General features: G+C 40.0%; 1 protein-coding gene across 2 annotated transcripts in view; it reads right to left on the reverse strand.

Annotated features, from left to right (window-relative positions):
* Positions 1-11,248: 11,248 nt before the first annotated feature.
* The window catches only part of C13H1orf87 (chromosome 13 C1orf87 homolog), a 95,807-nt gene continuing 79,621 nt past the window's right edge, over positions 11,249-27,434 (reverse strand). Inside the window, exons 10-12 of one of the 2 annotated variants that reach the window (XM_007522723.3) lie at positions 25,508-25,587; positions 22,658-22,865; positions 11,249-11,688 (exon numbers count right to left, since the gene is read on the reverse strand). In XM_007522723.3, the coding sequence (XP_007522785.1) occupies positions 11,528-11,688; positions 22,658-22,865; positions 25,508-25,587 (449 nt within the window). In that variant the 3' untranslated portion in view covers positions 11,249-11,527. The remainder of the gene's footprint in view (positions 11,689-22,657; positions 22,866-25,507; positions 25,588-27,434) is intronic. The other variant, XM_060206306.1, reaches the window with a different exon arrangement.

Consider the following 27,434-nt stretch of genomic DNA (forward strand, 5'->3'; position numbering starts at 1 on the left):
CCTTGTTTGGTCTACTCAGAAAACACAGTTCTGACCACAGGTAGCCCAATTCCATTCCTGTTTTGGACAAAAAATTCTCTTCCATAGTGTCTCAACTGAATTGTTGATATTCACTGATAAGCCTTCCCTGAGAAAGGCTACTTTCCTTTGACTGGGTGTTTTGTGCTTCTCTCTACAGGCCTAGTTATGTCTTTCCTCTTACATAGCAGTTCTGTTGAACTCAATGACTTTAGTGTCTGTCTTCACTGACAGATTGTGTTAGGGTGTTACTCATATCTGTATTCAATACCCACCACAGCTTCAAGCACAGTATGGTGTTCTGAACTTAGTGAACTAGATGATGAATAAATAAATGAATGGATAAATTAAAATGACAAATTTTTCCTGATAAAGTATCCATGTGGTAGGTCTATGGTACTCATGATGGTCTCAGGTAAACAAACAACTAGGTTATTCATATGCAGGTATGTTACTGATGCTTCATCAGAAATGTAGAGAAAGCTGAAGGAAACCATGGCATTGACTGAGTAGTGCTCTTAGAGAGAGAATGATTGAACTAGGAGAGAGATAGATAGGAGTAGACATTTATTTTCTTATACTATAAATGCTTGGGAGGGAAATTTCTAACACATCAAATTCAGACAAGGGTCAATCAATATTGGAAGGAAGTGTAAATTAATAATATTTGGGCTAGAACATAATGCAGAAAGTCTGAAAATACTCTAGGGAATCCATTTAAATAGTTTCCTGAGGCCTGACCATGTAAGTGGCACAGCATAAACCTGTTAAAAAAAGAGAACTGCTATACACAGTTAAACTCTATTTCCCCCTCTTTAGATACCTAAAATCTAATTAGAAGTCTAAAAAGGAATTTCATTCATAGAGTGTAAATAGTTTTCTCCCCTAAATGCTGTAATCACTTAGTGAAGATAATAGACGCCAGTCCACAGCATGTGTTAGTAGTAGTAGTTTCTCTCCTTTTCTCTAAGGTTCAGTGAATGACAAATCAGGACAAAAATTCCAAGCTTCAACTGTGTGTGGAAACATAGTTTTTACTCTGCCACTTTGGTTCTCAGGATGGGACAGATCTGGAGATGACAGTATGGAATAGGACTGGGAGGACTGTCATGACTGGCCACCAAGAACTGTGATGACAGAAGGTATGACAGAAGGTAGCTTCACACCTCTGTCTTCAATTCCTCATGCACCTTTAGTAAAGTCACAGAATTTCTCTGAGTTTCAGCAGTTTCATCTTCAGAAATATTACCATTCTTCTTACATTTCACTTTGATCTTAATCCATTCTTATATTTAGTTCCAAGGATACATGACATATATGTAACCGTGCCTCAGAGAAAACATAGACCATTAAGTTGACCTAGTCAGAACTCAATCCCTTGAGTAGGAGAGACTGCGTAATGGGTATGCAGAGACTCTCATGCCTGAGGTTCTCAAGTTCAATCCTACATACAACCACAAGCCAGAGATGGGTAGTGTTCTTGTAGAAAATAGAGAAAAAAAAAGTTGTTTCCAGGGCTTGGCTACTTCAAATTGTACTTCTATGAACACAGGTATACACAGATATTTTTAGATGTGTGTGTGTTTGACACCTTAGGGTATATCCCCAGGAGGGGAATTGCAGCATAGTAGAGAAGGTCACTTCTAGCCTTGTGATAGTTCTTCACACTGCTCTCCACAGGGGTTGGATCAATTTACATTCCCACCAGCAATGCACAAGTGTTCTTTTGGCCCCTATAACCTGTCCAGCATTTGTTGTTACTATCTTTTCTGATATACGATATTCTCACAGAGGTGAAGTGGTATCTCATTACTGTTCTTTTTGTTGTTTTTGCTGTTGTTGGTTATTTGTTTTACCAGAGCACTGCTCAGATCTGGCTTATGGTGGTGCAGGGGGATTGAACCTGGGACTTTGGAGCCTCAGTCATGAGAGTCTTTTTTTTTTTTTATAAACCTTATGCTATCTACCCCCACTCTATTGTCTTTTGTTTTTCTGACAGTGACTTCAAAGCATACTTTATTATATCTTTTTGGATTTCTTCCTTGATGAATATTCTGTTCATATCTTCTTCCCATTTTTGGATGGGGTCATGCTTTGTTGTTGTTGATGCTGAATTTGGTGATATATATATATATATATAGGCTATTAATCTCTTGTGTAATGTATGACCTGTAAAAATCTTCTCCCATTCTGTGAAATGTCTCTTTGAGTGCTGGTTTCTTTTGCTATGCAGAAGCTTTTCAATTTGATGTAGTCCTATTGGTTTATTTTTGTTTTAGTCTTCCTTATAACTGGATTTGCAACCTTGAAGATGTCTATACAATTTAGATGGAAAGGGTTTTGCCAATATTTTTCTCTCAGTATTTGATAGTTTCTGGTGTAACATACAACTCCTTGATTCATTTGGAGTGTGCTTTTTTGTGTGGTGAAATGTGGTGGCTTAGTTTCATTCTTCTGCATATTTCAACCCAATTTCACCACCATTTGTTGAAGAGACTCTCCCTTTTCCATTTAATAGTTTGGACCTCTTTGTAAAAAATTAGATGTCCATAGGTGAGGGGGATTGTTTCTGTGTTCTCACTTCTGTTCTACTTATCATTATGTCTATTTTTGTACCAGAAAGTTTTTATTATGATGGCCCTATAATGAATTTTGACACTTGAAAGTATGATGCTTCCAGTTCTGCTCTTTTTTTCTTCCTCAAGATTGTTTTGACAATTCTAGATTTTTTCTCATTCCAGATAAACTATTTTCTATTCTCTTAAAAAATTGCTAGGATCTTAATGAGGACTGCATTCAATTTGTATATGGCTTTGGGTAGGATATTCATTTTGATGATGGTAATTCTTCCAATCCATGAATATGGGATATATTTCTACTTCTTTGTATGTCTATTTTTCTATTTCCTTGAATAGTTACTTATAGTTTTCAGTATACATGTCCTTCATTTCTTTTGTTAGGTTTAACTCAAACCTGAAAGCAAACTAGGTGTTTAATATGGTTGAATGGCTTAGAAATTTGTGGCATATATTCTAAATGGAATGCTACTCAGCAGTTAATCAGAAGGGTCTCACCTTCTTCACCTCATCTTTGACAGAAGTTGAAGAAATCATGTTAAGTGAGACAAGTGAGAAAGAGAAGGATAAATATGAGATGATCTCACTGATAGACATAAGCTGAAAAATAAGAACAGAAAGGGGAAACACAAAACCAAATTTGGATTGGGCTTAGTGTATTGCACCAAAGTAAAGAACTCTGGAGGATGGGAAGGACTTTCAGGTCCTGGTACATGATGGAGGAGGAAGACCTGGCCTGGAAGTGATTGTGCTTTGTAGAAAACACACACACACACACACACACACACACACACACACACACACACACACACACACACACACACACACACCAATATTGTCATTTGCTATAAGCCCCCAATTAAAAAGGAAATGATTATGATAATACTCCATACATATACTATATGAATTACACTGCTTATACAACATATTTAAAATAGATTATATAACATGGCAGATAATTTCTTAAATATAAATCACAGGGATGAGTGAAATAGCTCACCTGGAAAGGCACACTTTTTGCCAAGTGCCAATATGCCATGTGGGAACACTATGGCACCTGAAATCTTTGGTACTGTGGTGTCTCTATTTGTTTCTTTCTCTCTATATATGTGAGAAAGTCAGATCAGTGAATTCCAAGACAAAAAAAAAAAGTAAATAAAAAAAAAAAGGAAGAAACCAGTCCTTACAAGGAGGTGGAGGAATCACGAGCATGAACCACTATTCCTTCTGGGGTCAGATGTTTATTGATTTCATGTTGTGGAAATTCCTATAGTGTATGCTTTAGGTATGCCTGAGGTAAACCAAGTTGTTTTGACTTCATGCCAACTGAGGAGCTTGTTGATATGCCAACAGGTATGATGATGGTTACAGAAAAAGTGCCGGGGTTTGGTGGTAGAACCTATGCCTTTCATGCTTAAGACCCTAGGCATGCATTCTACCACTGAACACTGGCACTTTTTTCTGTAACCATCATCACACCTGTCATCATATCAACAAATTTATTTATAGCCTGTACTGCATAAACATTCAGAATGATGATGTTTTATTTTTCATCCTCACATACAATACACAAACAAAAATAAAAGTAGAGACTAATCTAGTACTGGTGTAGTGCTATCTTCTTTTTTTCCTTCCAGGTGGGAATGACACTGTTCTCAGTCTTGAATAATGAGCTGCTACAGTGACTTGCATAGAACACTGGAAATTGAATAAGAGTACACGGGCTTAAGCATTGAGAGTATGATGGGTGGACAAAGGGATAGTGGAGAAGGTCCAGTTACTTCTTGAAAATACCCGGTGAAGGAGGAACACATATGACATCAGTTGACATCCCATTTAGTAGAACTACCCACAAAGCCATCCTTAAATGAAGGTAGGGCCAGAAAATGTTGTCTCTGATGGACATCTACCTTTCCCCTTCAGCTTGTCATTATGGAAGAGGAAACACAAATTTTGCTGGGTACCTAACTATCTGTGCCATCATTTCTGAAAGATTCTACAACTTAGATGGATAAAGAGAGAATTGGAAGAATAGGAGTACATAGCCTCACATGACAGAGGTTATGTATTCAAAACACACGAGGACTACTATAGGAAATTAGGTCCCCTTTACTTTTTTTGTGCCAGAATCTCTCTATATGCTGAGCCAAGCTTTGCCAGAGTAACAGATATTTTCTAATTCTTTGAGACTTAAGCTTTGTTCATGCTCAAAGGTTAATTCTTATTTATGTGTGTGGTCACAGTGTTTGGATGTTGATTTCTACCCTGTTCCATGTTACCTTTGACCCAAAACTTAATCTGTTCTCAGAGACTGTGAACTTGTGATAGAGGACAACATGCAAGAGTCACATAATATCCTTTAAAACTACTGTTAGAAGTGACAGGTTTCATCTACTCAACTTTATTGACCAATGTTAGTAATTAAGGCTCATTGGATGGAATGGACATAGTTTTCTGGGAGGGCATTGCAAGTAACAGACCATAACTGACATCAGTGAAATGGAAAATTATCATTGCTTTGAAAGAGGATACACCTTTTGATTAAAAAATAATAATAATATCACATATCATACATAGGACTCAGAATTCCCACACTTTGGGATGAGAGCACTGGAAAGGCCTGTGAAATTGCCCTCCATTTCAGGAGGAGAGAATCATTCTTTTAATTAATTTAAAGAAGAGATTTCAATTTCCCATCTTGAGAATATCAGAGGTAATTTGCCACTCACCTTAGGGTATTCTTAGCATCCACTGAAGTCCTGTATTCCTGTGATGAGTAAATGCTCCCGAATCCTGCTCTATGAAGGACAAGGGGAGATTATACACAATTTAGGGAGGTGTATGTATGCTGCAAGGGAGGGAGGGAGAAATCTTGGAAAACTGTCAGTAGCATAAATATATTAGATGTGTTATTTGTGTATTCTTCCCTTTCCTGGAGACATCATCTCCTCCTGTTAACCTGAAAAAAAAAATCTGGCTCAACGTCCCAAGCTGAGCAATATATTCTCCTCCAGCAATCTCTCACTGTTCCACGCTACCAGAGTTACCCTCTTCATTGCACTCTCCTTTTCCACCGAGCAAATCTAAGAATGTGTTGATCACACACACACACACACACACACACGTTTACTTGATATTATGTGTTGAATGGTATTTCTGCATGAACAGTATCTTGGTGTACTGATCTCCAGGACCTTAGAATGGGACTTTATTTGGAACCAGGGTCTTTAAAGAAAATAATAATAAAGGTAAAATGAGGCCAGAATGGTGAGCCCTGATTTTTTAAAAATAAAATTTTAATATTTTTATTTATTTTTTATTGGAAAGAGAGAGAGAAATTGAGAGAAGAGGAAGAGATAGAGAGTGAAAGAGACAGAGAGTCACCTGCAGCCCTGCTTCATTCATGAAGTTTTCTCCCTGCAGGTGGGGACCAGGGGCTCGAGCCTAACTTCTTATGCACTGTAATGTGTGCACTTAACCAGGTGTGCCACCACCTGGCCCCTATGTGAGCCCTCATTTGATAGGATGGACATTCTCACAGAGAAAGGGGTATAGGACCAGAGATAAATATGCGTGTAAGAGAGCCATGATGTGAGGATGAAGGAAGAGCTGGATGATGATGCATCTATAAGTCAAGGAATGTCAACAACTGCTTGTAAGTCATATGAATCTAGGAGAAAGTCATAGGCTAGATTCTCCCTCATAGTCCAAGGAACTAATCATGCAGATACTTCAGTTTTCGTTTTCTAGCTTCTAGTATTATAAGGTAATATATTTCTGTAGTTTAGACCACTCAATGTGAAGTAAACAGTTTCAGCAGTCCTAGAACATGAATGTACTTGTTTGCATATCTGTTTTTCCCAATTTTCTCCTCCCTGCTTGAACTCCTTCCCCAACTTGAGTTAATTCTAGAGAGAAACAGGTGTTTTCCCTTTTCCCCTTTCCAGCCCCCCTCTTTATTTCTTTAATTCTTTCAAAGTTCATCACAGAATTAATACTGTCATCGTTGCAACAATTAATTGCTCAAGCAAATGATGAGGAATAGCTATGATTGTTGAAATTTTTCAGGGATTGGCCTTCCAGTCCATCCGTATTTTGTAATTTCAATAGGACAGAATTTGGGTAGGGCTACCCTCAGGGAACTGTCAATGTCTGTGTGAGAAAGTGGAATATGTGTTTTGGGCAAGGGCTTACTACAAAGCGCCAATTGCTCTCCACCAGATAAGTCTTTGTCAGAGCTCAATCTGCTTGTGAATTTGTCTGGAATCCATTCCCAGCAGTGCCATCTGTTCATGATTGCCCTACCATCTGACCATTTACCCTCTGTCTACCCCTCTCCTCTAGACACTACCACTGCCAGTTAGAGCCCACCCATTGTCCAACCTGGATAAACTGAGTCCAAGGAGACACTAGACAGGAGAGAGGGAAGGAAAAGGGAGACCTCCTGATACATTGACATTCAGGGCCAAGATGTGTTTGGGGAAGGCCTCACCAGACCTTCAAACATAACAGGGGAGCATGTGGCCAAGCCAGAGCCATATTGTGCCCCAGGCAGTCTGATGGCTCCACAAATAATATTGATGTCTTTTGTTTGGAAACTCTTTGTGGAGGCTTCCCACTTCCCACCAAGCCACGCTAAATGCTGGGCCTCCCCCAAGCCACACTGCCTTTTGCAGAGTTCTCCCCCCACCCCCCCTTTGCCAACTGTGCAAGCAGATGAGGGGCCCTGCCTGCTAATGAGGAGAACTGCTGGCATTCCTGAGGCACCCTGGCCCTGGGAACCCTGCCTTTGTTGCTAAGGAGCATTGGAATTGTAGCTGAAAGGCTCTTACAGAGGGGGAGTGAGAAAAGGGAGAGAAGAAAGGCAGGCATTTGTTTTCATTGCTTCACAGTTCTCTGGTCAGCTCCAAAGCTGTCCAATTTCTGATCCCAATTAGAATATCAAACCCTGTTATTGTTTCTCTTAATGATCTTGGGAAATTCCTCTGAAGAGTCAGTGAGTACTTAGCAAACCCCTTAGACAGTATGGTCTGTACAGTTGTGGTTCCCGAACATATCACACCAAGAGTCCTGAGAACAGCTTCCATCCCTGTCCTCAGAAGGTGATGATGTACCTGAGGGAACTAGAGCGAGGCAAAACATTGTGGGGTCTTCAAAATGTTCCAGGTGGAGGGGTTGCCTAGAAGGGGTCTCCATTCTGCAGACCCCCCCTCCCCGTAATCTCCAGGTGCCCACTCAGTGGTGATCTAGGATCTGTGTAGGAACTAAGGTGAAGAAGACCTTGGCCCTGACTTGGAGTGCACTTCAGACTTACTGGGCTGACAGCTAACACATTCTCAAGAGAATTCTTTGAGCTATTTGATTGAGGTAGGGTTTGTCGAGCACTGTGGGATAAGGCATTATGTCTAGTTTTCAGTCCTGCTTAGTCACTTGTTAGCTGCAAGTTCTTCTGCTAGTACATTTGCTACCTTGAACTTCAGTCTCTCATCTGGATAACGGGTCCAGTAACGCTGAATTTCTTGCCTTACTGTGAGGAGCAGGTGCAGGAGAGAGAAGGAACAGGTGGGAATATGGAGGACATGATCTCTGCCATCCACGATGAATAATCAGTGGATTAGTTGTTGGCTTGGAAGGTGTCTATACTTTGAAAAGACACTTGAGGATTTGGCCTGTTGAATGGGGTAAATAAAAATACTCTGCCAGAGTAAACTAGAAGCCCAGGTTTCCTTCATGGAGTGAGTATGTCTTTATGGCAGTGGCAGTGCTTAACAGTTTACATGCATGATCTCTTTAATTCAAGAGTCAAGGGGTAGGGCATGACAGGCTTAGGGTCACATGCCTAAGGAAAGAACTCATGAAGCTGGTGAGCTCTAACCTGTGTCATGTCCATAATGCTTGCTTGCTCTTTCTTCCTTTCCCTTTCTTTCTTTCTTTCTTTCTTTCTTTCTTTCTTTCTTTCTTTCTTTCTTTCTTTCTTTCTTTGTTTCTTTCTTTCTTTCTTTCTTTCTTCTTTCTCCTTCCTTCCTTCCTCCCTCCCTCCCTCCCTCCCTCCCTTTCTTTTCTTTTTTTTTCTTTCTGCCTCCAGGGTTATCTTTACACTGGTCCTTGAAGTGCAAGGGCTGCCATGTGTGCTTAACCCACTGCACTACCACCTGGCCCCCTGTAATGCTCCTTCTATCCTTAGAGGCTGAGGCTTCTAGACAGTTGGGGCAGACACAGTTGCTACTAGGTCTCTCAGAGCATACAGGAGGTTAATTAATCCATTGCACAGATGCTTATTTAGACTGACTCTGATGCAGAAAGTTAGCTAAGACCACAAGACACTGGACTCTGCCAATCTAATGTCTGTTATAAGTTCACAATGACATAGCCATGGGGAGTATACCAAATGCCAATCAACTGAGAAAAAAGAGAGAAAAGTAGTAGGTTTCCCATAAGTAAACAACAGAGGAGAAGTCCCTGCATGAAGATCATTTGGAAGCATAATGACCTGGTAGAATTCTCCTGTTTGTGTTCACTGGTTTTGCATCACAGACAGGCTTTATTTAATATCTATTTGTTGTTACCTTAATGCCTAAAGAATTCTCTACAGCTTCAATTAACATTTATTTATTTATTTATTTTTGCCTCCGGGGTTATTACTAGGGCTCACTGTGGTATCTGCACTATGAATCTACTGCTCCTGGAGGTCATTTTTCTCATTTTTGTTGACCTTGTTTCCTATTGTTATTGTTGTTATTATTGTTGGATAGGATAAAGAGAAATTGAGAAAGGAGGGCAAGACAGAGAGGGAGAGAGAAAGACAGACAGCTGCAGACCTGCTTCACTGCTTGTGAAGTGACTCCTCTGCAAGTGGGAAGCCGGGGGCTTGAATAGGGATCCCTATGGTCCTTGTGCTTTGCGCCATATGCACTTAATATGCTGCACTACTGCCCAGCCCCCTTCTCAGTTGACTTTTATTGGTTCTCTGTTTTCTTGTTTTTCAGGGAGAGAAAGACAAGAGCATGACTATATATTTATGTGGTGCCAGGGGTTGAACCATGCAAGCTATGATTTTACCAGCAGGTTCCCAAATATGAGTGAATATTCATTTTCACAATGTCTTGACTATGAGCATCTCCCTCCTCACATTCATCTTGGATAAAGTCATGAAGAATTTCAGACAGAAAATGATCCAATTGTTACATATCTTCTGAGAACAGAGATAACCCAACATTTGTTTTTGTTGGGGCAGCAGCCTGATCTCTTAATACCATTTCATACAAACCATTGTCCACACTCTTCGGGCTTAGTAGCTCCAGATCTGGTCGTGGCTGTCTAACTCATAGAAATACTCACTTAGGTGACACCACAGGGACAAGGAACATGCATAATTTATAGTCACACAGCTCCCATGGCAGCTTTTATTCTGCATTTTGAGTCAATGCTGAAGTTGTTGCCATCAAAACCTTATGATTTAGTCTAATCATTACACCTTACATTTTAGACCTCCTTTCATCTTAAGGCCATCTCTATCTCCCTGAAGAGGTAGGTACACCAGGACATTCTAAATAGCCATGACCAGTGGTTTCCAGGATACTTAATCCCTCTGGTCAATTCTCAACAGGTACAACACAGAATATATATTTTTAATTCTTCACTTATCTAAGCCTTTGTTTCTTGCTCTTTAAGATAGCTGCAATATCTGTCTTATTGATATGTCTGAGTTAGGTGAAAGGAAACATGTAAAGATCCCAGTAAGCAGTAGTTGCTCATTACATGCTGAATAATTTGATGTAATATTCCAGCTGTCTTCATTTGGTATTTAGGTGACATGAAAAAGAATTTTTTTTTCACTAACTTCTCTAACCTAAAAAGAAGTTTGAAGGTCCAAAAATTCTAAAATATTAGGGAGGCATGTGTCTCAAGAGACTCTATGAAATGGATTATCAAATGAAAGTAGGTAAGGATAGAAGGTTCTTAGAAATTGTTTTTTGGGGGGGCAGGTGTTGGTGCACCTAGTTGAGCGCATGTAATACAATGTGCAAGGACCCGGGTTCCAGCCCCCAGTCCCCACCTGTAGGGATAAAGCTTTGTGAGTGGTGAAGCAGGGCTGCAGGTATCTCTCTTCCTCTCTATCACCCCCTTCCCTCTTGATTTCTGGCTGTTCCTATCCAATAAATAAAGATAATAAAAAAATTAAAGAAAAAAAGAAATTGTTTTTGGGACTTCAAATGATATTTATTGATTGATTGATTGATTACCTCCATGGTTCTTGCTGGGGCTCTGTGCCTGCTCTGTGATTCTGCTGCTCTTGGAGGCCATTTTCCCCATTTTACACCACAGTAAAAACCCTTCCATTGTGATGGGGGTCCAGCTTGAACCTGGGTTACATGCACGACAAAACAGGCACACTATCCAGGGGAGGTACCCTGCCAGTCTTACTTAGTATTAAAATAATAAATTGTTCCTGAGGTTTTTTTTTTTTCCATCTAGTGTGGAACTCCTACAGGACTAGTGACTGGAGCAAAGGTTGACTTATTCATCTACAAGGAAATTATTTAAGCCTACTGTGATCCAGGCATTTCTAGGCATTGGCAATATCTGCAAATTTTTTCTATATGGAATTGTGAGGTTTACATAAACACAGTTTGACCCGTCATCCAGAGATAGGATCATGTCACTTGAATATATTTTATTAGAACAGAAGGGATTTTGAAGGAGCTGGGTTCTTGCCATTTAGATGAGAAGACCTGTGCTTCTCTGATCACTCTGAGCAGCTTATGAGTGAGCTTCATAGCCAGAAACCAAGTCCAAATCCAGAGCATCTACAAGAGCTCCATCAGCCTCAACTCTGACAGTGCTTCTTCACTACACTCAGGCTGGGGAGAAACACGTGTCTGGGTAAAAAGGGAGATAAAGAAAACATCTGTTCTCACAATATGGGCTTGTTATCATAGCTCCTTTAAGTACCGAAGCGCTGGCTCCAAGAGCATATTTTCTCCCGCACGGAATCTGCGCAAGGCCTGGTCGATTTTCCGAGGGCTCAGGGACAGGTTGTAAATGAGATTGTAGTTGTGAATGAGACGTCTGGCCCGTTGCTTCTCCAGGACTCCTGTGATGGGGTTCGGTGAGTGGGAAGTTAAAAAGGATAGAGATTATAATTTAAAAAAAAGAAAAGAAAGAAAGAAACCTTGAATAACTTTGGACTAAACATGAACTGCAAATATTTTGCAAGTTTAAGTTCCTTAGAAATCAAATGACACCTTAAGTTGGCATTTACAGTTCTGAATATTTATTGTATGATGTCAGGAGGCAACGGAGCATGATATGGGGAGAGGAGCTGGAGCTCAATAAAATTCATAGGAAGATTCTAAGCAATTGAATCTTACTCTTTGTAGTCGTAAAGCTTAACAGGCCAATTTTTGAAACAGTTGGGGAACCTACTAAAACCAAGTCCCAATTGTTCTGGCTTATTTTTATTTTATTGAAGCATCTGAACATGTTCCTAAACATGCAGGATTTAAACTGTTTATTTCTATCATTCCTGGAAATGTATTTACTGTGACTCCATCCAGCTTGCAGTGCCAACACAGGTAAAATTATCTAACTTCTTGTAGTCGAGTCTAAATCCAGGCAAGAAAGAAGACAGGCCTTACCACCTCAGGATGTGCTCTGCTAACCACACATATTATATATACACACTAATGCCACTGAACTTTTCACATTATAGGAGGTGTGACAGGTAGAATGTAGAATACAAATGTAGAATACAACATCAGAAAAAAAGTAAAAAATCCTCATAGTCCCTGGAGACTGACCGTGTCAGATATCATGTCTGGAAAAAATGCAGATTTAGAAAAGGTGTCTGGGGTGCCAGGCGGTGGTGTACCTGGTTGAGTGCACATGTTACAGAGTGTAAGGACCCAGGTTCAAATCCCCAAGGGAAGCCTCACAAGTGGTGAAGCAGGGCTGCAAGTGTCTCTCTGTCTCTCTCCCTCTTTACCTCCCCTCTCCTCTCAACTTTTCTCTGTTTCTATCTAGAAATAAATAAATAAATAAATAAATAAATAAATAAATAAATAAGAAAAGCTGTCCGTTACCTCAAGAAGTTCTTTGATCATCTAGGGCAATAAGATGTAGAAAATTAACAGAGTTCAGTAATCATAATAATGACAGATACTTTTATAAGAAACTTATTATATTTCAGGTACCCCTTCAAGCGGTGTATCAAGACTGCCTCATTTTATCCTCTTTGTTTTTACCAGAGCCTTGCTCAGCTCTGGCTTATGGTGGTGCAGGGGATTGAACCTGGGACTTCAGAGTCTCAGGGATGACAGTCTTTTTGCATAACCATTATGGTATCTACTCCTGGCCTCACCTTATCCTAATAACCCATTTCATAGAGGGAGAAATTAAGGCAAGAGATGGTGTTACTTGTCCATGGTTGAATCTATGCATTTAACTTTTAGACTGATCATAAAAGTAGGGGAAGTGATATTTTTTAATGTAAGGCTAACACTGCTTTCTTAATAGGTTTTTTGGATTGTGATGTCTATATGACACATGCCAATAAAGCCATTTAAAATATTATGTGTAGAAATGAAAGACATGGGAGTCAGGTGGTGGCATAGTGGATTAAGCGCACATGGCGTGAAGCTCAAGGACCGGAGTAAGGATCCCAGTTTGAGCCCCTGGCTCCCCACCTGCAAGGGAGTCGCTTCACAAGCGATGAAGCAGGTCTGCAGGAGTCTCTCTTTCTCTCCCCTTCTCTGTCTTCCCTTCCTCTCTCCATTTCTCTCTGTCCTATCCAACAATGACGACATCAACAACAACAATAATAGTAACTACAACAACAATAAAAAACACAAAAGAGAAAATAAATACATTAAAAAAAGAAACGAAAGACATATTACTTGCATAATGTTCTTCTACTCTCTTGTGTTCTGGAGACGACAATTATGCACGTGAATTCTTTTTTCAAAGAATCCAGAGACAGTGGTATGTATTACCATTACCAGTTCATAAGAATTGGACTCTTGTGACTGTTAACTTTCTTTAAGTCATCAAATACTATTTATTTTCAGTCTATTGGGCATGATATTCTCTGAAGTGCTCTTTAATGATTGCTCTTAATGATACACCAGTCCATCTAGGAACTTAGGGTGGACTGATTATGTGTTTTACTCCATCTGATTCTATTCAGCTATTTTCTGTCCTGTCCTACCCCACCCTACCCCATCCAATCTTATCCCATCCCATCATAATTTGTTTATTGTCCCTCCTGCTCAGGTTTGTTTATTCTCTCTCTATTCCATTATTATGTTGGTCTCCAAAAACAAAACAAAACAAAACGAATATTATTCTCCTTTTCTCCATAGCAATCCCTGTCTCTGAGTTGACTTATTATCTCTTTGCAGGTCTCGTTTCTCACCTATGTGTGATTTCTCACAACATTCTGGAAATATAAGTGGTGGGACCTGGAGTAACATTTTAACTGGGAAAATTACTCCAACTTTTCCGATCTCAGTTTTCTCAATTTTAAAACAGGGATAATTAAATTGTATAAAAATTGATGAAATAAATGCCTTGCACAGTGCCCAGAATTGATAATCACTCAGCTCAGGATATTATAAAAGCTGTTTCATTAACATTATTAAAATATGTAAAATGTATTTTAATAAGGAGTTATTAAAATACGTTTTTTAGCTTATATGCTAATTAATATTAAATGTAACAATTAGCTGTATGCTAATAATATGTTAAGTAATCTGTTAAGTAAAATTAAAAGTTAAAATATTTTTAGGAGTTACTTCTGGTGTGTGGGGCAGAATCACCTATTTTCAAAGTGTTATAGTTGGTAGGAAACAGCTAGTGTCAAACAAAAAATCCACTGAGTAAAAGTATTTGTCGAGTGTTGAGCAGTAGCACAGCGGGTTAAGCGCAGGTAGTGCAAAGCCAAGCAAGGAAGGACCTGCGTAAGGATCCCGGTTTGAGCCCCCGGCTCCCCACCTGCAGGGGAGTCTCTTCACAAGTGGTGAAGCAGGTCTGCAGGTGTCTCTCTTTCTCTCCCCCTCTCTGTCTTCCCTCCTCTCTCCATTTCTCTACGTCCTAGCCAACAATGACAACATCAATACAATAAAACAACAAGGGCAACTAAAGGGAATAAGTAAATAAATAAATATTTTTAAAAATCTTTAAAAAAGTTATATTTGTAATCTCACTAGGAAGTAGAACAACGGCAAATACAAACAAACAACCAAAGATACCTTTACAATCCATCCTGATGTTGGGAATTCCATCATTGTTCCAAGAAAGCTTAAGTGGAAGAAGCAGTAAGACTTCTCTTCCTTCAGACACTCACTTCATTTTATGGTTTACAAAGAACTTTGCTATTTCATTTAATCATTTATCAAATCTGGAAGGTATCTTTTCAGATTTTTCCCCCTAAGACAGAGACTGAGAGACAAAGAAGGAAAGAGTGACAGAGAGAGAGAGACAGAGAGAGAGAGACAGAGACAGACAGAGGAGAAACACCACAGTTCTGCTGCATTGCTAGTGAAACTTCCCCTGTGTGAGTGCTCCCATGTGGTGGTTGTGGGAAAATCCAGGTCCTTGCACTTGGAAAAGTGTGTGTTCTATTGGCTGAGCTGCTTCCTGACACCCAGATGAAATTTTTTATGAGAAAGAAAAACAGAAAGAGACCATATCACTGTTTAATTCTGGCTTATGGTGGCACTAGGGATCAAACCTCCATTTTCAGCCATACAAGTTCTGTGTGCTAATGAATTAAACCTCCAGGTCTTGGGAAGTATGTTTTATTGATACCAGTTCTGCTCTGTTATGGTAAAACAGACTTGGGGAATGTTAAGTGACTGGCTTTTAGGACTGAGCAATTGGCAAAGTCTGGATTTGAATTTGAAAAAAGTAGAAACAAAGAAATACCAACCAAGTAAGAATCAAATCTGCAAACTCTTTCTGGTTTGTCCTGGTGTGGTGAAACATGTAGTTTAGAGCAGTGGGAAAATCGAGCTGAACTGAGCTTGAACTAAGGCACAATTTTCCACTGGCTGTTATTTTATCAGTTTGAGCTTGACTTTTTTACTCTGAAATAAGGACAATGATCCTTTCACCATTGATTGTGAAAAAATGGATGTGAAAAATTAGAGCTCCAGTGCATGGAGAGAGAGCCCAGACCCCAACAAAAAATATCCTTGAGTACTCTCATTGCATTTTGACTCCTAGAACTCAAAACTGTTTTCTAGCTAACCTTTAGTTTACTGGGAAAATTTCAAGCTTACCCTTTACCCAAACAATCCTTCCAACCATCCTTCTTTCTTTAGAAATCAGGGCCAGTTTTTCATAGCCATTTCTTATTCTTCCTCCTCAAGGATATTTTCTTGACAACTCCCATTAACAAATAAGCACAGAGTAGGTTCCCAGAAACGTTAATTGGATGATGGATGACCTGCCTTCATCCTGGAAGAAGAACACCCTGGCCTACATATTTTCTTACACATAATAAAGAGTGGTGATTCATCACTGGGTAGAATAGGTATCCTATGTAGAATGGGGCCATGGTGGTCCACTAAATACCATGGCTAATAAACTACCAAAAATGACCTCAGTTTATCCTCTTTCCTCATTAAAGATAGCTATAAATGTTACCAGATCTGGCTGACACATTCCTTGGCTGTTAAGAAGCTAATGAATTTCATAGAAACAGAGAAAACAAGTATAAATATTGAAGAGGACATGAGAAAGCACTTCTAATCTGTGGCAATCCGCCTCCAAAGTCAACAAACCTTCATTTTTTTCTTCTTTTCTCAGAATGGCTCAGAAGTATGAGAAAAGTCTGTCTTTGGGGAATCTCTAAGCAACTAAATTTCTGATCTATCATCCACCATCACAACTCAGAAAGAACTGTCTCTTCCCTCCACCCAGATTTTGTCTTGTTTTTTGCTTGTAACCTCATTTCTAGTCTCAAAGTCTTGGCATGAATACTTAGAATCTGATAATTTTAATAACCTTTTGATTTTATGTTTTTTTTTCAGTATCTTCCATAAATTATCTGTCTCAGTTTCTTTTCTGGTGAAACTTTAGTGGGTGCTGGGTAGAGAATGAAGCCTCAAACCAGCCATCCAATTCCTAAGAGTTTCATCTGTACTATCCAGATGGATGTACTTTTCTGGTCTTGTCTTTGTCACTCTATTCCTCATCATATTCGTTCTTTCTTTTGAAAAAATATTTATTAATTATTATTTTTATTTGATAGGGCAGAGAAAGATAGAGAGGGATCAAAGTATAGAAAGGGAAAAAGAAAGACATCTACAGCATTACGTCATCATTCCTGAAGCTTCCCTCATGCAGGTGGACATGAGGCTTGAACCCCAGTCTTTGCTCATGGTGACACGAGTGTTCAACCTGGTGACATCTAACTTTCTATTCTTAATAATATGTGGCTTCAAAGTTGGGGTTTCCTATCTAACTATGCAAAATCTACCTTTCCTCAAGGTTCACCTCAAAACTTTTTTTTCTCCTATGTACCCACATGAGCACCTCAGCTCACATTAGATAATAACTTTAATTTTGGATACTGAGGCCTTCTTCTTCTTCCTCCTCCTCCTCTTCCCATTTTTCCTCCTCCTCCTCCTCCTTCTTCTCCATCTTCTTCTTCTTCTTCTCCTTCTTCTTCTCCTTCTTCTTCTTCTTCTTCTTCTTCTTCTTCTTCTTCTTCTTCTTCTTCTTCTTCTTCTTCTTCTTCTTCTTCTTCTTCCACCTCCTCCTTCTCTTCCTCTTCCTCTCCTCCTCCTCCTTATTCTTTTTTGCTAGCTCTGAACTACTTTCAGTTACTGTAACTTACCTAACAGCTCCCATAGGCTAGAGGCCATGTAGAATTCTTGCTGAATTTCCCACTGAGCCTCTAGAACAATGCTGGGCTTTTAATAGATACTTGAAAAAAATGATTTTCTGATTCAGCTAGATTGATTTTTTTCATCTAATTTAAAACTTTCCTCTCTTTAATATAATTACTAGAAATCATTGAATATTGAATATTTTACAGTCGTTATATTAGATATGATCTGGAATTAAGTTACCTTAGATGTTCAGAACAAAACAAACCATAAAAACACACACATAGGGCTGGGCAGTGACATATCTGGAAGAGTTCAAACAATGTCATTAACAAGACCATAGTCCCCACCTGCAATGTGGAAGTTTCGTGAGACTTGAATCAACACTGCAGATGTCTCTTTCCCCCTGTCTTTCCCTTTCCTTTCTGTAAAAAAAATGTATGAAAGATACCCACACATAAGGAATGAAAAGACTATTTTGTCATTGTCACTTGATTACTGCTAGATGTTTTAATGTTCATACTTTTTAACAAATCAGGTAACTAAAAAAAATCTACTTTTATTGCAATAAAATTGACATATAATATTGTGTAAATTTGAGGTATACAGTTTGATGACTTGATATACACATATGTATTGCAAAATGTTTACCACAGTAAGGTCAGTTAACACGTCTTCCTTCTTGTAATTAGCATTTGTTGCTGTTCTGATGAAGACACTGAAAGCCTACTCTAATAGCAACTTTTTAGCATATAGTATAATACTATTCATTAGTCATCACACTGTGTATTAAGTCCTTAGAGTTTGTTAATTCTATAAATAAGAGTTTGTTCTCTTTGACTAATATCTGCCCCACAAGCACCAGTCTGTGGTCTGTTTCTGAGTTTGATTTCTGTAGTTTCTACATAGAATATACTAACTCTCCATGGCAGAGGGTAGATAGCATAATGGTTATGCAGAAAGACTCTCATGCCTGAGGCTTCAATGTCCTAGGTTCAATTCTCCACACCACCATAAGCCAGAACTGAACAGTGTTCTGGTAAACAAACTTTCACTCACTCCAAAGCTCACCTTATCAAAGCAAGGACTGAAAAAGCTGAATAAGGGCAAGAGACTGGCATACTTTAATGATGACTCTTTAGTCACTATCACGCCACCCCATCAGCTGGGGCCCTAACTGGGGAGTCCTGAGAGTCCCAAACAAACAGACATGATGGGCCTAGACCTCAAATAAATCCCTCTCTCCGTTGTTACCAGTCATCTCTATCAGAAATAACACAATAGACCCCTTTGTGGGCCCCCATAGGACCTTGCCCTCAACATGCATCAACAACAGTAAAGAATGTTCCATCCTTCGAAGGACGGAGGACAACATACTTTATGTTCTACTGAGGAAGATGGGTCCTGAAATTGGGGCAGCTTGGAACGTTCCTACTCATCACCACAGAATGTGAGCTGAGATCTACAGGGATGGAGAGGTCACATAGGCTCCTAAGCTGAATATGGGCTCCAGGTCAGATCAAATCAATGGGATTTATAGTCAACAATATTTATATACCTTCCCCATATTTGGGAGCTAGTCTCTTCTCTGATCCAGCTTTCTGGTCCTCTTTCTAGCCATGACATCATCTCCCCAGACAATAACTTGTATACATCTGCATATCAGATTTCAGGCTCAGGAAAAAAAAAAACTAGTATAGTCACAGGCTCTTTGGAATATAACTAAAATATGCCTACTAGCTATCTACAATATGGAGACCACCCAGTTCTTCATCTGAACTATTCCAGCCTTTAGGATCATGATTAGTCAACAGTTTTTTTGGCTCTATACTTTAACTTTTTTTTCAGCCACCAGGTTCCAGATGCTAACATGATGCCAACCAGACTTCCCTAGGCAGATGACCCCACCAATGTGTCCTGGAGCCCTGCTTCCCCAGAACCCCACCCCACTAGGGAATGAGAGAGACAGGATGGGAGTATAGATCGACTTGCCAACACCCATGTTCAGTGGGGAAGCAATTACAGAAGCCAGACCTTCCACCTTCTGCATCCCATAATAACCCTGGGTCCATACTCCCAGAGGGTTAAAGAATAGGAAAGCTATCAAGGGAGGGGATGGGATATGGAATTCTGGTGGTGGGAACTGTGTGGAGTTGTACCCCTCTTATCCTATGGTTTTTTGACATTGTTTCCTTTTTATAAATAAAATTTAAAAAATAATAGAAAATTAAAAAATGTACTAACCCTTCATGAACAGTATGTGATTAAATACATTCTGCTCATGTGTGTTTGACTCTGCTTCTTTTTTTCTATTCCTGTGTGCCCTTACTTGGCTCTGAATTTTATTCTCATTCACTTGGACATCACAGTAGCTTACATTCCTCTCTTCCTTTTTGAATTTATCCTTCACTTTACACATAGTCACAAGGGAATTTTCTTTTTTGGAAGTACAGCTTTAGTATACCACCTCTCTGCTTAAAAACTCAGATCCTCCCATTTTAATTAAGTCTGGATTCCCTGGTTTGGCATTTAACAAATCCTAGGTCCAGAAAAATAATGCAACTGGGAATGCATCTCCTTTGTCATGAGTGTGACCCCAGTTCAAGTCCAACTCTAAACCCCTCTTTCCATATTTGGTGAAGCTTTAGTATTGGGGTTTCTCTATCTGTCTCACTCTGAAAAAGATGTCCTGGTACAGTGTAGTTCAGTGAAACACACACACACACACACACACACACACACACACACACACACACACACACACACACACACACACACCTTGCTAGTTCTGACCTATTCTTTATTTCTGCCAATATGATGTGATGTGATGTGATGTGAAGTGATATGATAAAATATTTATTTTGTTTTTTGGAGTCTTGAGGGCCTTGTGCATGTGGAATCTCACAACTTTTGCCAGATTTTACAGACAATGAGAGCTAGACACACACACACACACACACACACACACACACACACACACACACACACACACACACACACAGAATGATACTACAGCACCAAAGCATCCCTTGGTATTGTAATACTCCAAAATATTGTGCTAGGGATGTGTGGACATGGCAAGACAAGCACCAGAAAAGCTATATCACTTGCCAATTTAATCTTCTTCTCTGAGCCCCTGTATTCTAGCCAAACCAAACTCCTTGAATTGAGTTTTATACATGACACTTCACTTGATTAACTTGCACTTTTGCCAGCTTAAAGGGTCCTTTATATCCTTCCTTTGAATATGCCCTTCACTTTATCTTTAGTGGTTGATTTTACATTAACATAGTTTCCCCTAATCACCTCACACAGAAGGATTTTTCCTTCTGTTAACTCCATCATAGTAACAGTATCCAACTCTATTCATCACCTTCCACCTTGGATTTAGTTATTTACCTTCCTTCCACTCATTCTTCCTCCCTTCCTTCCTTCCTTCCTTCCTTCCTTCCTTCCTTCCTTCCTTCCTCCTTCCTTGCTTCCTTTGTTCCTAATGGAAGGAAACTGAACAGAATTATGCACAGGACTGAGGGATATAGTTTACTGATAAGATACTAATAAGCTCCCGAATAAGAAGATACATTCCACCAATTTTGATATTAGGTGCTATACAACTTTGCTGAGGTGAGAGAAAGGTTGGCCTAGAACTGGATGGGGGAATCAGGTGTCTCTGAGGAGTTTACTCTGGGTTTCAGAATTTAAAAAATTTTTCAGCATTAATTACCCAGTGGATAATAAGATGGTGATATGATGGGTTGGGGGGGTGTCATTGAAGGAACAGTAGAGTACTTAGAAAGTAATAGGATTAGAAAAAGCACCACTACAAGTAAAAGCAAGGCATACTTTAGCAATGTTGTAAATCATTACAACAATAAGATCTACTGAGAGAACACTATGTTAAGGAAAGGAGACTGATTAAGTGAGCTCTTGTCTTGCTAAAGAGTTTGGAGTTTATCTTGTTAGGTGGTACACTAACAATTGGAGAACTGCAAAGTGGATTGTGGGTAAAATGCAAGTAGCTAAGTGGGGGAAGACTGCAACCACAGAAAAGTTGTAATGATGGTGGGATTCATGCAAGATCCCCATTTTGTATTTCCTACACAGTACCAGACACACAGTTTATATACACATAGCATTTTTTTAAATGTAATCTTTATTTATTTATTGGATAAAGACAGCCAGAAATCGAGAGGGAAGGGGGTGATAGAGAGGGAGAGATACAGGGAGACACTTTCAGTCCTGCTTCACCACTCTGAGGCTTTCCCCCTGCAGGTGGGGACTGGGGGCTCAAACCTAGGTCCTTGTGCATTGCAGCATGTGCGCTCAGCCAGGTGCACCACCACCTGACCCCAGATTTTGTCGGGTAATTGGGAGGAGCCTCACAAAGCACCCTGCATTCCTGATAATATGGCCTATCTACATAATCATTGTTTTGCCTGAGAGATCCCCACCCATTCCATTCCTTTGATCTATCTTCTTTCTACCTCGAGACCCTCCTTGCCTGCAGGGTAATATTAATTCTACCAGTTAAAACCCTCGCAACAGTTGCTAAGGAAGTTCCTACCTTTCCAGCCCACTTTTGCCTTTGTCCACCCCCTTCCTACCATTTCTGTTTCCGACTTGCCACTTTTCAGTCTACTGTTTAAAAGTGTTGGCTCTCTGATCAATAAAGACATTGCATTGCTACTCTGCCACGAGTTCATGAGTCATCTCTCCCGCATTGCTGAGTGAGAAGCAGCCCAGGCTGGCTCCGGTCCAGTTCTCTCCAACCCAGAGAGTACACACTGGGAAAAGGCACCCCCACACTATCCCACCAAGATTGCATTTCTTAAACTTGAAGGAATCATGTTAGGTGAGATAAGCCATAAAGTAAAACTTGGACTGTTTTAGTGTATTGCACCAAAGCAAAGGACTCTGGGAAAGGAGGGCAGGGAAAGAGGTGTGGGGGAGGGGGATCCTAGGTCCTAGTACATGATGATGTACTTTGGGTAAGGAGGAAGAGTATTTTGCAGACATTTATCTTGGTAAAATGAGAAACTGTACTTATGTGTCAGCAACTCTACTGTAATCAATTAACCTCTCAATAAAAAAAACAAATAAAGACAATCAATTTAAAAATGCTTTCCTATAGTAAGAATTTAGAAAAAAATAGTGAAGGAAAAGGAGGTATCAATTCTTAGACTAGAACACAAGTAGGAAGATAGATCAGCTTTAAGTTCTTTACTTCACCTGTATTACTCAGATCACACAGGTAGAGGGCATTTTCCAGCTTCCTGAATCTGTCAATCCATGCCTCACATTCTTCAGACTCTTTCTTTACCACTGGACTCATGAAAGGTTGTGAGACTGGTCTGATCTTCAGAGAGTTTGAGGGATCTGTGGGTGGCGAAATCTCAGTGGGAGGGTTTTCTGGTTGCACCTTCTCTTCTAGAGTTTTCTATTAGAATGATACAAGCAACCTATTGGCAAGACATTTCCAACTTAGAGCTTCTCTAGTCTCTTGGCTAAAGATGAGGTCAACCAGCTAGCAAGACTTATAGATATGGTGGTTTTAGAAAGCTGGGAGGCTATGTTTATGATCCTCAGTTCCACAGACTCATACCTGCTAGGTCTTACTAAATTGAATATAAACTACTATGTTTTATTTTTTGAGAGGGGATAAAGTCATGATTCTTACTCAATCTGAATATCTAAATTACATGATGAAAACACTTCTGTAACTGGTTGAGATTTTTCATGATGTTCTGTTTCAGACTTTTAGGGAGTCTAGTCTAAAACTTTCTTCAGTCCCATGGTACCTCAGGTCTAGTAGTGATGGGGCTCAAAACTGGGCTGCACACATGGTCCTACCCAGTGAACCATCACTCTCTCCCTCTGACTGAACTTCTCACACAGAATTATACAGAACAGTTGTATAGCGCTCTCTCTCTCTCTCTTTCTCTCTCTCTTTCTTCCCCACAAGAAGTTTCAAATTTCCTGGACAATGAGCTTATCGGCCTGTATTTGTAACACTGCTTGTTGAGCTTTTATTCACCCTTTAAGTCCTACTTAATATTTCTCTGTTGGTGAGAAGCCTTTCCCATGGCTGCAGGTTGCATAAAGGATGATTCTTTATAGATCCTGTAGTATTTTTATTTGAATTATCTGTTGGAGTATTTTCCTCTTCTGCCAGGGATCTGGAGACTGGGCTTGTGAGACAGTCATTTATCAACCTTCCAGGTATGTGTCAGAGCCAGCACACAGTAAGTTCCCAACATATGTTTGTCGGGCATTAAATCAGCTTCCCTTGCTCCATGCTGCATTCCTGTTGGTATGGCCTATTTACATAATCATTGTTTTGCCTAATCTATCTTCTTTCTATATTGAGACCCGCCCTGCCTGCAGGGTACATTAATCCCATCAGTTAAAACCATCACAACAGTTGCTAAGGATGCTTCCACCTTCCCAGCATGCCTTTTGCCTCTCTCCACCCCTTTCCTAGCCATCTCCATTCCCGACTTGCCACTTCCGGTTTTTTCCTATAAAACCCACTTCTGTTCCTGGTTTCGCTCTCTTTTCTCCCACTTCCCGACATGGAGAAGGGCTGGCATGCAGAGCGGAAGGTGGCCATTCTGGTTTGGTGCCACGCAGCTTAACCCACTGTGCTCACACTCGACTCTGGGGCATTCCCGTATGAATAAAGAATTGTATTACCACGCTGCCATGAGTTCCTGGATCCTCCCTCTGGTTTGCAACGCTAACCTGGCATATGTTGACTACATAAATAAGTGAGCAAGTAATTTTTACCAGAACAACACAAAAGCTCCTGTATTGAGGCTGGGTGGTGGCACACCTAAGTAAAGTGCACTTATTACAGTGCTCAGAGTACCAGGTTCAAGCCTCCTGTCCCCACCTGCAGGGGTGAAGTTTCATAAACAGTGAAGCAGTATTACAGGTGGCTCTCTGTCTCACACTCCCCTCAATTTCTCTCTGTCTCTTTGCAAGATAAATAATAAAAAATTATAAAAATATAGAAGAGAATTCCTTCACCAAGTCTTTACTAATTCTTTCTAAAAAGGGGGGCATTGAATATGAGAAAAGTCAACTGCAGAACTGTAAAATCCTCAAACAAGAGGAAAGATAAAAGAGCAAAGTATATTTTGTAAGCTTATTCACAACAGACTTAGCACTGAAGGAGGAAAGCATTTGCTGTTGTTTCTTGCATGGTGAGAGACTTGCCAAGATGGATACTATTTTCTAAACTATTTCAAAGTGTGAAGTGCATGAAGAGGCCTCCCATCATTTTAAGATGAATTATGTTCTAATCCGGGCATTTATACAACAACAACAACAGAAAAACTCAGGCTGTTTTTCAATTCTGTCTGCATCTCCTCCTGGCTAAGTGCTGGGAATATTAAAATTATTTTTAACTGCTTGCCATATATATATCAAAGAGTCCATTACATTTTAAAAATGTGATGTCTGGGGAAAAGGTCACCATCAGTTTCTGGAAACAACTTCAGATGTGACAATAGTTCTCAAAAGCAAACTTTATCTTGAGAGTGGCTGGTGAGCTAATCACAGACTTTGAAAGGACACCTGCACCCACGATGCAAGTCACATTTGTTGGTGGCAAGCCCACTACCATGTGGTGATGAGAGATTTCTGTGCACTTAACAGCTAGGATAGTAATTAGCCTACATTATAGGAACTGGTTTTTTGTTTGTTTTCTTTTGCCATTTTATTGGGTGGGGTGTAATAGCATTGACACAGTAAAATTTGTCATCTCATAATGATAGGTGTCTGCCAAACACTCTGACACCCACCTTAGGACCTTTTCTACCACCATGGACTAGGACCTCAAAGTTCCATCCCCGGGCATTCCCTACCCTCCTTCCCCAGAGTCCTTTGCTTTGGTCTTAAAAGAGCTGTTTTGCCTCCTTCTTCAGCCAGAGGTAACTCTTTATGTCAGAGACAGTCTGATATCTAGACAGTGGATGAAAAACAAACTTAGAAAGGAGGGCCCCAGCTAACATCAGAGAACAGAAGGTGAAGGAAGGATGAAGTCTGTCTTTACAATCTACAGATACAGGTGCTTACCACATGTTCACTTTTGCTTTGAGGCATCTCAGGAACTTGAGAAGGTATTGGAGTGGCAGAAGTTTCTTTTTGTTTCTTTCCTGGACAGAAAAAAAAAGTGCAAGGCTTTGGTTTCATATTTGTGTATTTCATTTCAATACACAGACCTAGGATCTAGAAAACACTGAGACTGGGGCCCGGTGGTGGCACACCTGATTGAGCGCACATGTTAGCAATTTTCAAGGACCCAGGTTCAAGCCCATAGTCCCCACCTGCAGGGGAGAATGCTTCATGAGTGTCTCTCTGTCTCTCTTTCTCTCTATCACCCCTTCCCTCTAAATTTCTGGCTTTCTCTATCCAATAGGTAAATAAAGATAATTAAAAAAAAAAAAAAAGGAAAGGAAAGGAAAATACTGAGACTCTTCTATGTTGTGGGTTCTAAGTAGGTGGTCTGACTCTCCCCTGATGGAGCTCACAAAGGGGAGGTAGCTGCTAAATAATTACTCAAATCATTATGTTAATGCACATTGCCACAAACACTACCAAGGGCAACTATGCCAGCATTTAAATTTATTTTGGGGGTAAGGATGGAAGTGGAAGGGAATCAGAGAAAGCTTCTTGCAGAAAATGCCAATAATCCTGGTGACCTGCAGGGTGAATGAAGAATCTCCCGGTAGGTGTGTTGGCAGCTGTGCATGCTGAGCAGAAGCAATGGCCTGTGGTAGCCTTAAAGGGCTTCTACAGTTTAGGGGAAATGGTGAGGGGCCTTTTCCTAAAGTTCTGCTTCTTAAAAGAAAAGAAACCATAGCTGCCTCTTCACACAAGTGTTCACCAACAGGATCAGGCAACTGTTTAATCTCTCCTGGCACTTTTCAATAATTAGAGGTCCTGGATGGGTTGTCGTTCGAGCAGGTACTCTCATCCACGGTGTCTCCTGGCCAGGACCTACTTGCTCAGATGGCAGCCCACAAGAACTGGAGCAATTTCTTTGAGATTCAGGAAATAGACAGGATGGTCTTTTTGCTACTGAAATCCTCGGAGAGGAACATTCATTCATCACGCAGCATAGCACATATTGTGAGATTCGACAAAGTGTTTATTTGTTTACTTATTTAAAAGATTTGTTTTGTGAAGCAAATTTTTAAATATTTATTTACTTATTTCCTTTTGTTGCCTTTCTTGCTTTATTATTGTTGTTGATGATGTCATTGTTGTTGGATAGGACAGAGAGAAACGGAGAGAGGAGGGGAAGACAGAGAGGGGGAGAGACAGACACCTGCAGACCTGCTTCACCACCTGTGAAGCGACTCCCCTGCAGGTGGGGAGCCGGGGGCTAGAACCGGGATCCTTAGTCTGGTCCTTGTGTTTTGCGCCATGTGTGCTTATCCCGTTGCTCTACCGCCTGACTCCTCAAAGTGTTTATTTTTATAAATTTGTGCAATGACCACACAGCACAGGTTTCTGGGGATTTCAGCTTTACTGTTTAGTGCACCACTTAAATATGCTATTATAGGAAGTTGGGCGGTAGCGCAGCAGGTTAAGCGCACGTGGCGCAAAGCTCAAGGACCAGTTAGGATCCCGGTTCAAGCCCCCGGCTCCCCACCTATAAGAGAGTCGCTTCACATGTGGTGAAGCAGGTCTGCAGGTGTCTCTCTTACTCTCTATCTCCCCCTTCTCTCTCAATTTCTCTCTGTCTCTATCCAATAACAAATAAATAAGTAAATAAAAAGATTTTTTTTTAAAATATGCTATTATATACATAAAAGTTCATTCTGTATTATATACATAAAAGTTTTTTTAAAAGCTCAACTTTTTTTTAAAATATTTATTTTATTTATTCCCTTTTGTTGCCCTTGTTGTTTTATTGTTGTAATTATTATTGTTGTTGTCCTTGTTGGATAGGACAGAGAGAAATGGAGAGAGGAGGGGAAGACAGAGAGGAGGAGAG

The sequence above is a fragment of the Erinaceus europaeus genome, chromosome 13 (genome assembly GCF_950295315.1).
Source record: "Erinaceus europaeus chromosome 13, mEriEur2.1, whole genome shotgun sequence".
NCBI lineage: Eukaryota > Metazoa > Chordata > Mammalia > Eulipotyphla > Erinaceidae > Erinaceus > Erinaceus europaeus.